The sequence below is a fragment of the Diadema antillarum genome, unplaced genomic scaffold, assembly GCF_040938485.1.
Source record: "Diadema antillarum isolate AM-2024a unplaced genomic scaffold, OU_Dant_1.0 scf00000086, whole genome shotgun sequence".
NCBI classification, from domain to species: Eukaryota; Metazoa; Echinodermata; class Echinoidea; order Diadematoida; family Diadematidae; genus Diadema; species Diadema antillarum.
The window spans coordinates 1,190,201-1,207,109 of NW_027270975.1; the positions used below are offsets into that span (position 1 = coordinate 1,190,201).

At 35.4% G+C, this 16,909-nt stretch overlaps 1 protein-coding gene across 1 annotated transcript in view; it reads left to right on the forward strand.

The window, feature by feature from the left end:
* Positions 1-397: 397 nt before the first annotated feature.
* Positions 398-16,909, forward strand: part of LOC139717935 (tensin-1-like) — a 126,452-nt gene continuing 109,940 nt past the window's right edge. The window contains exon 1 of the mRNA XM_071629420.1: positions 398-497. Within this exon, the coding sequence (XP_071485521.1) occupies positions 468-497 (30 nt within the window). The 5' untranslated portion in view covers positions 398-467. The remainder of the gene's footprint in view (positions 498-16,909) is intronic.

Here is a 16,909-nt window from a genome sequence, read left to right on the forward strand (position 1 = left end):
CTACTCCGAAAGCAAGCTGTGAATAGGAGCAGGGAGAGGGAAAAAAGAGACAGAGGAGGACTGTGAATGGTGTATTAAGTTTCTCCAGACACTGGCCCACTGTCTGAATATTAACCCCAGCCCCAGCCCAGCGAGGAGGACATTTGCCCCCATGTGGAAGGACCTGCTACCGTGTGCTCTACTGCTACCCTGGGCTGTATTACCTCAATGTGCTCCCATGTGAAACACACCGCTCCCATGCTTCCCCCTTTTCTACAACCCTTTAGCTTGGCTCTGCCCTGGATCTTGGTAATCTTTAACTAGGATTATATCAATTTGCTGGCAGCCTCCTCCATCTCCTCCATTTTTTCACCTATTCCTTCAGAGAGAGGTTTTTTTCCCTCCTTCTCAGTGGGGACAGGATTAAATGCTTTCTCTCTGGTGGTCGAGTCCTCACGGAGCCGTGAGACTGTGATTGGTCGTCCGAGATGGGAGAATGTTACAGCCTGTTTAGCAAGGTAAGGATGCAGTCATATTGTCAAACATTGAGATACCACTGTGTGATGGATAATGTTTATCAGTTTGTCACATTTTGACACGTACCCCTGTGTACACGAGCTCCGCTTGCAGGATGGGATGTGAGCAAGGAATGGCATGCTAGTCACATTTTATGTTCTATTTCAAGGCACTTGCTTTATGAGGAAGGACAAATGTTTCATTTTCTATCACATTTTATGGCCAATGTATGATGACCTCAATATTCCGATGATTAGTTACATTGTTTGATTGATGTTATGCAGTTTGACAAGGACAATACAGAAACATGCCTTATGAAAATTGTTATCGTACCTTCATTTGGTGAGAATTCATATCCAACCATGTCTTTTTTGATGTGCTGAAGAAGAATTGAAACAAGAGATGAGGGGATGTCTGTAAATGGATTTGACAGAGTAGATGCAATATTTAAGAATCGGGGGGGGGGGGGGGGGAGGAGTTAGGGGAGGCAGTGGAGATGGGGATAGGGAGGTAGGTTGATGAATTAGATCATGTTTAGGCAATCAATTGAAAAACCTGTCTTTCCATTGTGCCATGCTACATCAAGGCATGTTTGGAGAATGTGTTTTTAGGATGCAGTGAGATGGAGAATGGAATTTATGATGCCCGTATCTCTGTATGAATATAGGATGCTTCTGTAAACATCTGTAATTTACACTTGTCGAGCAAAATGTGGCACAAAGTAACAAATATTCATGTGACATTGTTTTTCATGTTCCCTCTCTGTCTCTCTATCTGCCTCACTTCCATGTACCTGCATGTGTGTGTGTTGCTGGGTATATGTTCATATGAGATAATAGATAGATGGATCAAGTTGTATATTTGGGTTGGGGATGGTATATCCATTACATCACATGCTACTCACGTCAACCTTGCTACGTCTTTGCTAGTGGTGGCAAAGAGTAAATGTAGGCAGCTGGGATAGCTTAAAGGTAGTAATAAGCATAGTATAAGTACAACATCCACACAAGTGGGGCTTACAAGATGATGATAGCTCTTAGAGATGAAGTGGATTGAAAGATTGACCTGGAGATTTTGCTTCGTGAAACTGAAATTAATAGTGCTACAAGAAGGAGATGGGGTGTTAAACAAACGGTGACACGATATCTGCTCCTGCAACAATTGCTCTTGTCTTATTTTCTTTAAGGACTTAGGGGTGAGGGTTAGGGTTGTAATATATAGGGTTGTAGGTTTAATTTGATGTGAGGATAGGATTAGGATTAGGGTTATGTTCGTGGGTACAATTTATTCTTGGCTTAGCGTGCAGATATTTCATGGGAGCAATCACAGGAGCATATGTCATGAAACCTAAACAAACTAAATTAAGTAGGATAAGCACTTACAATGGCTTGGTTTATGGTGATGTTCAATTTATGGCAATCGTAGTGCTGGTGATGACAATGCTGATGGTGGTTGTCATGGTGGTGATAATGGTGATGATTATGATGGAAGTGAATAGTTCTCCTGCTACCAATGATGATGAGAATGAGGATGAGAATGATGATAACAATTGTGGTCATCTGATGAAGCAAATAGTTTAAGAGCGGTGATAGTTGTGATGATGATAATGATGATGATGAACTTTCATGTGTTTTATTCGTGTTCGACTGAGGAATGCTAAGTAAGATTAGATGCAGAGATGAAATTCGGGCAGAAGGGTCACTGAACTTTAGCCAGAAAAACAAAAACAAAAACTAAAACAAAGTGTCATATTCCAGATGTAGCAGCAGCCAGAAATATTCAATAGTAATGTAATTTGGTGAACTTGATAGCACAAACAAGACAAATCATTATACTAATTAACAGATATAAAAGGACAAAGTGTAACATAAAATACATACTGAATTCTTCTAAGTATGTCATTTTCCAAATAAAATGGCAACTAGGAAAGTTCAATCAGAATTTAGTATGATATGTTTGAAAGAGGGAATGAGACAAATGTTCTAATGTATGTATATTGTATATTAGTTTTATATCCATTCAAAAGGGAGGGGATGATGGCATGTATCATCAATCACAACTTTGCCTATATTTCATTGCAATAGATATGACCGCATTGCAAAACATATGAAACTTTAACATTCTGCAACTTTATCATTGTTTTATGACTGGCCTGAATGAAACTTCTCCTATCGGGTTTGATGTTAACCTGTTTGTTCATGTCAATTTGAAAATGGAGTGGCTTCTACAACTGTAGATTTGATACTGTGTGTTAGATACAGCAAGGCTTTAAGCTCAGGTGCATGTACTAGGTAGAACTTAGAAGGGAAAGGAGTTCATCATAACATCCCAGGAAGGCTGAAGTACTGAGTAAACATATCACTTCATATGACTTTCATCAAAGTGAGAGCTCTATTATAAGAGGGCAGATACTAGCCAGTCTTACATAACATTTGTTGACCAAGTATACCCTAATGGTTTGTCCACTTGTTAAGAGCTAATGGAATATTGAAAACTGACTGCATTCTAGCTCTGTAGCATTGATTTGAAGTCATCTGTAAAATATGTCTTACCTTAGTAAATCTCATGAGCAAGACATGCACTGGAAGAAGAAGGAGGGAGTCCAGGGGACAGTGGGAGAGGAGATGGGGGGAGGAAGAGCTAGAGCTGAAAGGGGATTCTAACAAATGGTGTCACTGTGACTAGAAATCACAGTTCATACCGGGTTTTCACAACTATTACTTCATATTGCTGATGTAACATTGTCCATTTTCAGACAGCTAAAATGACTCATGGGAATCATGTACATAAAGTGTAAAACTTTTGTTCAGAGCTGAGAAATATTCAGGTACTAAAATGAATCTCTACTCGGACTGTGATCTTCAGTTCCTTTTAACAGCCGTGACACAAACACCATGACCTGTTTAAACATTCTTAACACTCATACATACAAGAGTATGCATGCACCGTAAGATATGCATGGCATACAGTTTGTGGTTAGGAATGAATACAATGTCAAGATAATGTTCTGACACCTCAAATGGGTTTAGAGGTCAAGCTATTCAGATGGCAGTCATGCACACATATTAAGCAAAAATATCTAAAAACTAGGCCCCAGAGAATTAATAAAGATCACATCAGGTTTTCCATATTGATGTCTTTGCTTCTTTGTTGCCAGTTGCAAAGATATAAATGCAATAGCAACCTGCACATGATTTTTTTTTCTTATTTTATCAAAGCATAAATGAATATGATAGCTCATAAAAAGTTAGATGTTTAGGTTTCATAAAAAAGCTCAGCTGTGTCTTTGAGACTGAGATGAATTACATCCATAGAATGGACCAAGATATATCAAAAGATCCTCCACTATGATACTGAGTCAAAGGTGCCAATATATCATCATAAAACCCACTCATTGGTAGCATACCTTTTATGTTAGTGATGAAATACCTGCCATGTATCTTATTACAAACAAGAAAACAATGCGTGCTCATTGTATCGTGAAAAAACAATACAGTAAATGTTGCTGTGGCATTATAGTTTGCAGGGTATACAATGCATCTAAGACTCATGTTTTTGGTTTCTCCATTATTTTTTTTTTTTCCGTCTGACATGTGGAGGGATGATAATCATGAGTGTTCAGCATTTCTGTAGTGTACACAAAGTTTGATGCCTTTTGTGTCTGGCCTTTTTTTTGGGGGGGGGGGGGGGATCGTGATATCAGTCTTTGATTCCAAAGTAAGGTTTTGAAATGTTTTTGGCACCCCAGGCCTCTAAAGCTCACTATTTTCAAATACTGTAGCTGTCTTCTCAGTCATTATAATTCTAATATCACCTGTGCTAGAGCAAGAATTGTGGAACTCTTGGCATTTAACTTTATATTCATATTTGAGCACTTATGTGTTGTGGATATATAAGGTTTGCTGCAAAAGTGTTGTTGGTGATAATGTCAGAGATAAAGATATCAGAGGTAAATATAAAGTCATATACTAAAATATAAATCCATCAGTCATGAAAGAATGGATAAACAATTTCTTTTCCAGACTAGCTAGGAGTGTAACAATTTGGGATCAGTGATGTAGGGCCTACAGTGGTTGGCTATACCACAGTGTTGGAGTCTTCAGAGTACTTGAGAGTTCCCATTTGAATGAGGTCATTGGGTCCAGCTAATTTACCTTGTTGTATTCCAGCCCCTCATAATGTCCATATACTTAGAACACACCAACAAAATGACATCATATGAACATGATCTGCTATACACGATATATTTAAATACATAGTATGACATTGAATTGATGTACAGGAAACAGTTCATGTGATGAAAATACACCAAGAGTATTTTTAAAACTCCCCCTTCCAAAAAAAAAAAAAAAATCCTACTCTTGATGCTTGTTGTCAGATTTTGGAGATTTGAGCAAATAATCAAATTGCAGATCCTCTCACTCACACTATACAATATAGTGCTGAAGGTGCAAAGTAGTGGTAATTGAAGAAAAGAGAAGAAAATTATTAAACAGGCATGAAAAGGGAAAACACCCATCGCTCTTTAAAGACAGACCTGTAAAATGATTTCTCAAAAGTGCACGGCAGTGTTTCTCATGAATAACGCATTACTTCTCTATATTTGAACTAGATATCATATTCAGTTTGCTGTTACTTCTGTTTTTGTTTTTGTTTTTGTTTGTTTGTTTGTTGTTGTATTTTTTACCTCTGACTGGTATACATAGGTCCATATGAAAAACAGTAGCAAGAATTTTCCTCAACAGACCTCAGAGATAGCAATAATTTGAAAAATTCTTTAAGTAAGACACAGAATGATTTGTTTGTATACCATAAAACCAGAAATTTTTACCAATTTCATAAGAGCCAAGATTTGCAAAATGAAATTAAGATGCACACAAAAGTTTCTGTCTACACTATTTACATTGAATGCTAGTGGCAATTGGCAAAAATTTCATGCCACAAAATATCTTCCTTAACCCGTTGAGGACGAGTCCCGAGTATACTCGGGCAAGTGTCTATGGGAAATGCGTGTTGTAGCAAAATCAGTCCGTCCTCAACGGGTTAACAGTAGGTAGATGACTTATTTTAGTTTACTTTTGAAATATAGTTTTTCATTCAGCATCTTTTTTTTTTAAATTCTCATTTTCTTCAAAAATTCATGTTTACTTGCAAACCATGATGTAGTTTGACTGTTACATCTGTTTTTAAAGTAATTTCCATTGCAACCATATTTTGCTGAATATCCTCTAATTAAAAACTGCATACTTTTTCATCCTTTAATATCACCTTTGTACGGATGAAAGCCTAGATGTAGTGTTAGGGATATCAATAATGAAAAATGAAAACATAAAGAAGGAAAATGCTTTCCTCCATATGTCATAGTCGAACTTCAGCCCACAAACTTGTATGACTGGAATCAGAAGGATTATACTTGTATGTATGTATCAGAGTAGTGATAAGAGACCATGGTCATGAACTTCCAATTTAGTTTGTTAAACCTCTTCATCAGGTGGAGCATTGATATACCACATTGTACCTCTGGTAGGACAAATTAAGTAACTCTGGGTTAAATTCAGAACAGAATGTCAAGGAAACTTAATGTGAGACATGAAAAGAGAGGATTATTATAGCAGCAAAATTTATCTTAGCTTGTAGTGACTAAGATATGGCTGATGTAGTGATTCCATTTTGAAAACTGGAATGCCAAATATGGGATAGAGGAGAAATCCTCAACAAATTTGAGCTTCTGGAGCATGGGTCACATGTCAGCCTATTTTGAGCCTGACTTTGTTTTTAAAGTGTTTCTTTTCTTGTCCCTTGGGAAGCCATAGGCAGTTCATGCAGGTCGTCTCCATATGACGCTCCCTCCCCCTTGCTGGAAAGGAAAATTGTGTCTTGCTTATGAAAATAAAGAAGAAGTTGAGTTGATATAGGGAAATGGCTTTATTGCCATGCCTGGTTCATTATTCAGAATATCAAGTTATTACATCTTGAAATTAAATTAAGCTATCTGGGGCACAATTTATTTTTATTCAAAGCACAGGAGATTTTGAATATTTTTGTTTCTTTTCCAGCAAAGTGAGACATGGTTTTCTTCAAAATAAAACCATCAAGAAAATGGTTCATTTATATGTCTAAGTACAATATCATTAAGGGCACATGATGTACGGATCATGATGACTCAATTTCCCATTAGGATTTTTATTTATTTATTTATTTTTTTATTTTTTAGATCTGTGAAGACTCTGAACATGTTCCAGTAATGTATTCATTGCACTGACCCCATCCTAACTCTTCTATCCTCCACAAATAACACACACACACACACACACACACACACACACACACAAACACACACACACACTTTTGCAGTCAATCTCGTACCCTCTCCCCCATTCCAGCTTCAAGTCAAACCTTTCCTATGTTTGTAACAGACCCCCTCCAGCATTGGCGAAATTCCGCACAAATATTTCTTGATAGTATTGGGGGGGGGGGGGAGATTGCAGGTTGAATTCTGAAAAAGAGGAACTGACAGTGACAGAGAATGATTGCCTGTGGTAAAATATTCTAGTTATGAAAAATATTGTGACAATGTGAATTTGTGTTAAAGACTGGACATAGTTTTGCCACTTGTGACTCTTGAGGAATACATGACATTTAATAGGAATTTGACCCCATATATATATCTTGTTTGTTTGTTTGTTTGGTTTATTTCTGCATTTTCTTTCTCCGAATACAATTGCAAATGAAAACAATATGATACAGATACATACAAATCAATACAAAAAAAAATCATTTGCGTAACAACATTCAGTCTGAAGTGGCATAATTATGAATCAAAATAACATATTAAGGCTTACTGTATCTAATAACAAAGGAGAAATCAATACAGGGGACCGTCATCATAAGCAGAGCTTGACGTGGATGAGGCCCTATCTGAATATGTGATACCAATGTAATACAACACCAATTATATATGTACTCATAAAACTCTTAATCTTAATACACAAAACACATTTTGCTACAGAAAAAAAAAACAGAAAAGAAAAAATAGTGACTTGGCGCTTTAGAACAAGAAAAAAAACAGCACGCAGCACCATTGACTGCTGCATGGTATAGTAGACAATAAAAGTGTAGGTGTGTGCGAGTGACAGTGCGTCGTGTGTGCAGGTGACAGTGCAAGAGAGAATAAAGGCTGTAGCATGCCTATTTTGGGGGTAAGGTATACGCTTTAATGAATGTATGCAATATCATTATCAAAGAAAGGAAAGGAACGGGAGGGAATGAAAAAAAAAACACTTTGCATGGATCAGGGCTTACTGAGATTTCAGAAAAAAAGAAGAAAAAGTACATTGATCAAAAACTACTAACTGGAGACATATTTCAATAATAAATACTTTTTTAAATGAGCTTTAAAGGAAAACAGTGAAGTACACTGCTTTAATTGATCAGGTAGGTTATTCCAGACATCGGGACCGTAATGTCTAATTGATTTCTGAGCTAAAACAGTTTTGGGGTTTACAAGGTGAAAATCTGTCGAACGGCGAGTTGGATATGTGTGTATATTCGAATTTAAGTGAAAAATATTATGAAATAAAGAGGGAAGTTGATTTGTTGCATACTTGTACATAAATATACCTGTTTGTAAAATGTGGATGTCCTGAAGCTTCAAAGTATGCAAACGATGAAATAAAGGGTCTGTATGAGATAAGTATGTGGAATTAGTAATGATACGAATAGCACGCTTTTGGAGTAAATACAATGAATTCAGTTTAGTAATACTACAATTTCCCCATACAATATTTGAATACAATATATAAGGCAAAATTAAAGAATTATATAAAATAATCAGGGATCGTTCTGATAAGAGATCTTTCAACTTCCAGAGTACACCAATATTTCTTGATAGGGTCCTTTGTAAACAGGATATATGTTCGTTCCATGTTAAATGAGAATCGATTGTAATGCCTAAAAATCTAATAACCTGTTTCTCGCAAAGAGAAAACCCATCAATTGATATGTTGACATTAAGATCCTGTGAGTAGGGTTTTCTAAAATAAACGAAATTTGTCTTGTTAACATTCAAAGATAACTTGTTTGATTTAAACCAATTCAATATATTCAATAATTCAGTGTTCAAACGATTAACAAGTGTCCCTATATCATAATCTGATGTAATAATGGATGTATCATCAGCAAAAAGTATAAAATTCAAAGATGGAGAAGAACCTATAATATCATTTATATAAATGTTAAACAACAGAGGCCCTCAAATGGAGCCTTGAGGTACCCCACATTTAATATCAAGTTTGTGTGATTCATAAGACTGAAAACTAACATACTGTTGACGGTTTTGCAAATAATTTATAAACCAGAGCAGAGCGTGACCTCGTATACCATACGTATTAAGTTTATGTATCAATACTTCATGGTCGATGGTGTCGAATGCTTTCGACAAATCCATGTATATACCTATAACATGCTTTTTATCAGCAAAAGCTTCAATCATTTTATCACACATGTGAGCGATTGCATAGTCAGTAGAATATCCACTTCTAAATCCAAATTGATTGGGTATCAATAAATTATTGGTTTGTAAAAACTGATATAACCTTTTATACACAATTTTTTCAAGAACTTTGGATATACTTGGTAATAATGAAATTGGTCTATAATTACTCATTAATTTAAAGTCATCTTTTTTATGAATGGGAATAACTTTTGCAAGTTTGAATGAGTTCGGAAAAATGCCTGTTGAAAGAGACATATTAAATACGTGAGTTAGAGGGCTTGCAATGTAAAAGATTATTTGTTTCAATAAATGAACACTAAGACCATCATGCCCACTCGATTTAGTTGTTTTCAGATTCCGAACAATATTGATTATTTCATGGTCATTGGTAGGCGTGAGAAATAATGAATTTTCACAAGGATTGGGTAAATAATCAGTAAAATGTGTATTACATGAATTCATATTAGATGCTAAACTAGGACCAATATTTATAAAATAATCATTAAATGAATTGGCAATTGTGGTAAAATCAGTAATTTCCTCATTGTCAATGATGATAGAGTTGGTAGTTTCTTTTACCGTCTTTCCCATAAGAGCATTGACAGTTTTCCACAATGAAAAAAGATTATCCTTATTTTTTTCTATATTAGTTGAATAATACAATTTTCGGGACAATCTTATTACTGATGTTAATTGATTTCTATATTTCCGGTATTTCATAAATGAGTTATTACTTTGATTCTTTATTGCTTGCTTATATAACTTATTACGGGTTGATATAGACCGCATAATACCTTTGGTAATCCAGGGTTGTCTATTTTTCTTTAAAGGTTTCCGTTTTAAACCAAAGGAATATTTCTCTGATAATAATACAATAATCTGCAGATAAATTTTTCATAAGCAGTATCAGCATTGCTTTCATCAAATACATCGTCCCATTCTTCCTGCGCTAAATCAAATATCAAAGAATTTATATTACTTTCTGTTTCCTTATAATACATTTGAGATTTTTTATTTTCAAAATATTGTTTTATTTTCAAAGAACTATTGTTGATGGTAAAAACAGGTAAATGATCGGATATATCATAATAAAATATACCATTTGTGAATTCTGTGTTTATTACATTTGAAAATATATTATCAATAAGAGTTTTTGATGTACTAGAAATTCTTGTTGGGTTGTTGATATGTGGTTGAAATGAGAAAGTTGCTAATAAACTTAGCAACTGCATTGTATGATTATCAGAATTATTTAAAAGATCAATATTAAAATCTCCCATTATAAAAGTGTCTTTCTTTTCCTGAGAAATAATACTCAGAATTTGATCAAAACTTTCTAAAAAACAATCAATGTTATTTCTTGGGGACCTATATATATTACCTATTATTATATTTTTTGCTTTACTGTTCACAATTTCAACAAAAATATCTTCCGTACCCTCGATATGTAAGTCATGCCTGACTTTTATATCAATGCTATTTCTAATGTAGAAAGCAACCCCACCTCCCTTGCCTAAGTAACGATCAGAACGATACATTCGATAATGCTCTAAATTAAACATTGGTGGTGAATTTGTATTAAGCCAAGTTTCTGATATGCCAATTATACTAAATTGAAAATTTTGTAAAGAGGAAAGAAATGATTCTATGGAATCAAAATTCTTATTTAAACTTCTGGCATTGATGTGAAGAAGACTAAACAAACCCAAAAATGATTGAAATTTATTTTGTTTTATGAGTGCATTAAACTCGGCAGTTGTGTAATAAGTACTTTCGGAGTCATTCAAACTTTGATCATCAAAGATCATACCATGAGGGATCATTGTCGGTGTGGGGGTATGAGTAGAAATTGAAGGGTTGTGGGAAGAGGTTTGAGTGCAAGTGCAGGTGTCTGTGTGTGCATGTGCGCTGAGCGTGCGTGCGTGTGCATTCATCTTGAGTGTATGTGATAAAGAGTGAAGCGTCTAAATTATTTACTTGAAACTAGAGTCACCGTATACAGAACTAGAAAAATATACAATGTCTGGAATATGCGGGAAGAATTAATGGGTAAAAAAAAAACCTACAACAGTATTTGGCAGTCTGCCAGGGGTACCAAAATGGGTAATTATATACAGCAAATATTATCTAAATAATCACTTTTTATATATTTACGAGAAAAAAAAAACCAAAGTGATTGCGAAGAGAATCACGATACATACGAGTCTCATTGAACCCAGAGTGATTGAGCAAGAAGATGACAGGAGCAGTGACATTGGTGTATTGACCAAAATTTAAAAAAAAAATCCAGCTGGTATAACAATCTCAGCTCTGGGGAGGTACAAAAAAAATGGAATTTAGCAGTAAATAGCCTTGTGTGAAGTACTGAAATTATTGTGAGCTATTACGAAACCAAAGAAGCTAACAGTATACAACTTAATACAGTTAATGAACTTAGAGAAACTTGGTGGGCTTAAAGTCATTGGACAAGGGTTTTCATATTTTCATATTTTCATATTTTGTTTTCATATTTTGTATTGTGTCATATGATTTACATTAAAAAGAAAAATCAGCTCTAAATATAAAACTCATGGTGCATATTTTTAAGGATGTCATCATATATGCCTACATCATTTCATCGCTTTTTAATGTACCGATTGTAGATTGACAATGTGCTTATTATGAATGATGTGTTACAAGACATATTCCATGGTCATCAAGGAAGTGGAAGTAATCAATCACAAAATCTTGATCAATTTTTAGCTCAGTTTAAAATCCTGGACAATTGTTCAAAATGTCTGTCAGAAGTGGAGTAGTATCTGACATTAAAAGAGCTAATACAGTCATGGATGACACTCCTCACATGAGACATGCTTAAAGTATTCCTACTTTAATTTATCCATTTATTCACTATTTTGATATTTTTCCTTGCTATGACTCTGTATTGGATACATGGACATTCCATCTCGACCAGTATTCCAACAAAAGTCATATTCTCCACACCATTCTCTGTAACAACAAGGAGGTTCGAGAAATGGAGTCACAACAGTCTTATTCACTTTGATCCCATGCTCGAAGCCGCCACTCAAAAATACTTGGAAGTATGTGTCAAACTGGATCTGCCGCTCAGATGCGAAGACAATTGACTCCTGTCTCATTGCATAATCACCCGCCACTTTCCAAGGAAGATATGTCTTTGTGATGGTAATTACTTTTCGCTATCCCTACTTACAAACGATGGGTGGTAGGCAATGGTATATGCATGGGGGTGCGCGAATAGAAATTGCTCAAATATTGCTGAAATAGATATCAAAATTACCCGACTGCACGTGTCTGTACGCTAATCTGACATATTAATTTATAAAGAACTATACTTGAAGATGGTACCATATTAGTTTTATTTGGCGGAAATAAGGAAAAAAGTGATAAAACTGGTTTTCCATGAGGGTAAAATTTCAAACACTTTCACAAAATACAGCTCAGATTTACACTTTTGCACATATTTTCGAACGGAATTGACTTTTGTTTTATATGCTTTATCATTAGGTGAAATTTCATTGCATTTGATATATAAACGAGCAGCATATACCCGATATTATGTTAGCGTTAAAAATGAATCTTCAGATTGCTCAGAAAGATGGTGCCTTCAAGCTTCAAGCATCGAACATCAAAGGCACAAATGCACCTGTGGAATTCTTTTGTCCATCCATAGAAAACTGACAGCTGATTGAATAATTATAGTCAGTTGTAACTCCATCCTTCGAACCTCCTTGGTAACAAGCAGATGAGGAATAAGTAGTTAAAGACAACATGGTTTTATGACTTGTGGCTATTTGGAAAGGGTCTATTATGACACTGCATAGCTGATATGCATACATTCACTAGTTTTAGTTTCTTTTCGTTTTATGTGTTTTTTCTTTCTTCGTGATTCTAATATCTTAAGTATCAATGGTAGATCCCTGTCCTTGAATGTACTTTTAAACCTGTTGCAAGATATGATTTTTTCAAATGGTCATTGTGACAGCAATTTAAAGTAATTTAAAGTAATAATTTTGTACAATATTTCAAGAATATACTCTGTCTGCAGTCTCGTACATTTTTTTAAACTTCCTGATCATATTGACTGCTGCCATACCAGATCTGGATTTTGGATTCAATAAAAGATGAATAGATATTTGATTTATGCCAAATTCCTTTCTTCTTTATCTGGTTTGTCATTCAGAGTCAGTTTGCAGAATTACTCATCGGAACCAAAATTGTTGCTTCTCCACGATACCCTAGTGAATCTTAACAAGCAGAACGTTTTCCTTCCTTTACTACCTTTCAGATCCTTGCACGGCAGCCATTCCAAAGTTTTATGGGCATCATTTATAACTCCTGGTAGACATTTGGATTGCAAGCACTTCTAACTTAGAGACATTACTCATATGAACATTGGGTATGTGCAGTTTGTTTGAACAATGACACGGTGGTGCATTTACTCATGTAGAGGGTTCTCTTTTGGTTATATGTTAGGCTACTTTCTTGTGTCTGTGTGTTAGATATCAAAATTGTCTTTGAGTGCAGCTGGAGGGTTATACCATGCCCCCTTCCTTAAAGTGCAACTCCAATCCCAGCGCAAAATTGGCTTTGATAGATAGAGCAGAATCAAGTTACTGAAAAGGTAGACATTTTCTCAAAGATATGGCATTTTGCAATTTCACATGTTTTTCCCTTAAGGTGAACTGTCATACACTACATGTTTTTTTTTAATCTTCATCTATGGAGGTGGTATTGAGTCACAGTTAATACAATAGTCAAAGGAAATCACTGTGTAGGTGGAAGTGGCTTATGCCTTGCTTATGTGTACCATCTCCACATACAACCGTGAATGTCATTTTAAGCGACTGTACTGTGTCACCTTTGCTCCAGATCACTTGTGGCACTCATTACTTAGAGTTATTGATATGCCCCTTTAAATTCATGCCTCCTTACATATTTACTCCCTAGTCTCTTGTACCTAGACCCATTTGGGTTGCCCTTTTATAGTCTGTAGGAAGTGATTAATAATGTCACGATGTTAAAGTGATGTGTTTGGGTTTCATCCTTTCCCTTTCAGGGGCAGGAGCTATTTCTCTTTTCTTACAACACGGGCACTTATTTTTGGTCTTAAAGTATGCATTCAATAATGGGACATCTATTTATTGCACATATTTTTCTCATTGGTTACTACTCAAAGTATGAAATTCCAGAATGAGATATATTTGTTGCACATATTTTTCTCAGTGGTTAATACAACAGACTAGTCTTGGGAAATCTTCTTGGTGCCATACAAAATGCATGAGGAGTAAATGTGTGTCAAATATTGAAATTTGATAAGTAACTGGCCTACCAGTGTGTGTATGCAAATGATATGACAGTCTATAGTCTCTTCTAGTCATTGGAGTGCTATGAGAAAAGGAAGAGAACTATTATGAAGGCTGTGAATCCATCTTCCAGTATTAAAAGGTCATTTTATTGTGCTCTGAAAGATGGTCATTGAAGTTTTATCACATTCTGTCCCTAATGTCATTTAAAAAAGATATTAAAATAATGATGATTTGTTTGTTTGCAACAGGGACAAAGCACCATTTTTACCTGACATCTCCAACAGCACCAAGCTCAGGAGCCTAGTAATTAGTTTAATGCAAATTGTCCTTGACTTGAAATTAGTTATCCATATTGCCACTGGCTTAATCTAATAAATGCTGAGTGATCAAAGGGCAGAAGATGAAACATTCCTTCTAGGAATATATGATATTGATCACCCTCAGATGTTCATGAGTCTCTAGGAATGCATTATGTTCCTATTGATCAAAGAAATTAGACAGCCAATAATTCTGGTAACTTTATGGCCATGTCTACCCTATCTCTAAAGGGCCATATCATTATTCCTTGTAGCCACCTGCTCTTCATACACTGCCTTGTTGTACATGTCTGAGACAATTAAAATCTTGTCCAGCTGCCACTCCTGTCTTTCCATAGTTCTGGTCTGTAGATATACACAATTCTCCTTGTCATGCACCATTGATAGAGTGATAATTAAAACATGGCATTGGGATGGTGGAGCGTCTTCTCATGATTAGATTTTTATTGTGTACAGTTGTACCTTAGATTAATAAGTGCAAATGGCAGATGGCATGTTGAACAATAATGCTGAAAGGTCAAGTAGCTCAAAAAGTTTTTTCAGAGGTCATTTTCACCTTTTGAAGGAAGTCTCTGTCAGACCAATATTATTGGTTGTGATGGTGGTACTCTTTGGTCTATCAGTTGATCAGCAAGACATTCAGATTTCCTCTGTATTTGCATGTTACACTTTATAATGAAATTCTTTCTGCTCAACTACTTGCAATAACATGAAACCAGTTTCTCTTTTGTATTTAGACTGCCTACTGTGGAAGGTTAGATTGTTTGTATTTTTACAATACACTTTATGAAAGCTACTGATATGATCTTCATCAAAAAAGTTGCTATGGAAACCAATCAAGACAAACTTGATGTATATTATCAAAATCGCAGAAAACCCATGAATCTTGTCTAAGGTTTATTTGAAAGAGTAGAACATTCTGGCACTAGAGAGGATGTTATTGTGGGGACATTAATCAACTGACTCATCATTTTGGAAGTGCAGTGCAAACAGTTCTGAGATGGTCTTTGTCAGATAGGCGTGAAATGATAGTATGTTTCCACATCATTCCAACAACCGTGTTTCTGATGAATGTGGCAGTGCTGTCCAGGGTACTCTTGGATTAGAATTCCTGGATATAAAGGATGCATATGTGTTGAAGCATTCATCATAGCATGGGCACACAATCATCTTGATCTTTTCACATTTTTCAGTGTAATAAAGTAAATTATTGCAAGTGAAAGGGTTGCTAAATTTCCTCTCTAAATGCATATTTGATATTTGTGATGTACAATGCCTCCAGTATTAAAAGTTCATGGTGCATCATTATGTTTACTGATGTTAATCATGTAAAATTCTATTTGTTAATGTTTTTTGATACTTGCACATCAGTTTTTGTTAGAGTCCAGACATTACATGCAATTTCATGACATGTTAAACAAGATGTTCTGGCCAAGGAAGAAATAAAGATATGAGGGATGATGCATTAAACGTATGATTTGATATCTGGTGTTCAAATGTATCACCTTGTTTGTGCAAATCTGGGAGTAAGTATTATTGAAATATAATGAAATCTTTAGAGGTCTTTACCCTTGTTTATAGATATGACTTAGTGATTTAGGATGGAAATGTAGCAATGTATATCATATTTCTATGGCATGAATCATCATACGAATTACCAATGGAGCTAGTGTCTGTTATGAATCACTCAGGATGTATTGCGCATGAAGGCTGCAACTAAATAGCTGTTTAGAGAAAGATTATTGGCTGACACCACTTGTTATATGTATGCTACATTTATGTAGGAGCTGCGGTCAATTCATAGTGATTATTTGTGTATCATTTACACATTTTACGTAAATATTTGGATTCTTGCAACCTGCCAGTAATTAAAGGAGTCTGAACTGATAGACCAGTCATCCAGCCATGCTTACTGTCCACACAGCTGGCCCTCGTAAATAAACAGAGTAGAAATTATATTTCAATTCCCTCCCCACTATGCATACAGTGACATACACACCATTCAGGAAAGTCCAGTATAAATAAAAACCATAAAAAGACAACTTCTTTGTGTTCAATATGACTTCCCTTGATACAGTCCAGATGGAATTCTGGTGCAGAGGAAATTGGCCAGAAGAAAAAAAAAAAAAGAATGAAAAAAATGAGGCCAGAAGGCACCGTAATGATTTATGTGATTAGATGTGAAAAACGATGGTCGCCATGTCTCCCACAAACATGTCTATGTCAAGTTCTTAGTGTAGGCCTATGTATCAAAATGAGAGACTGTCGTACATTGG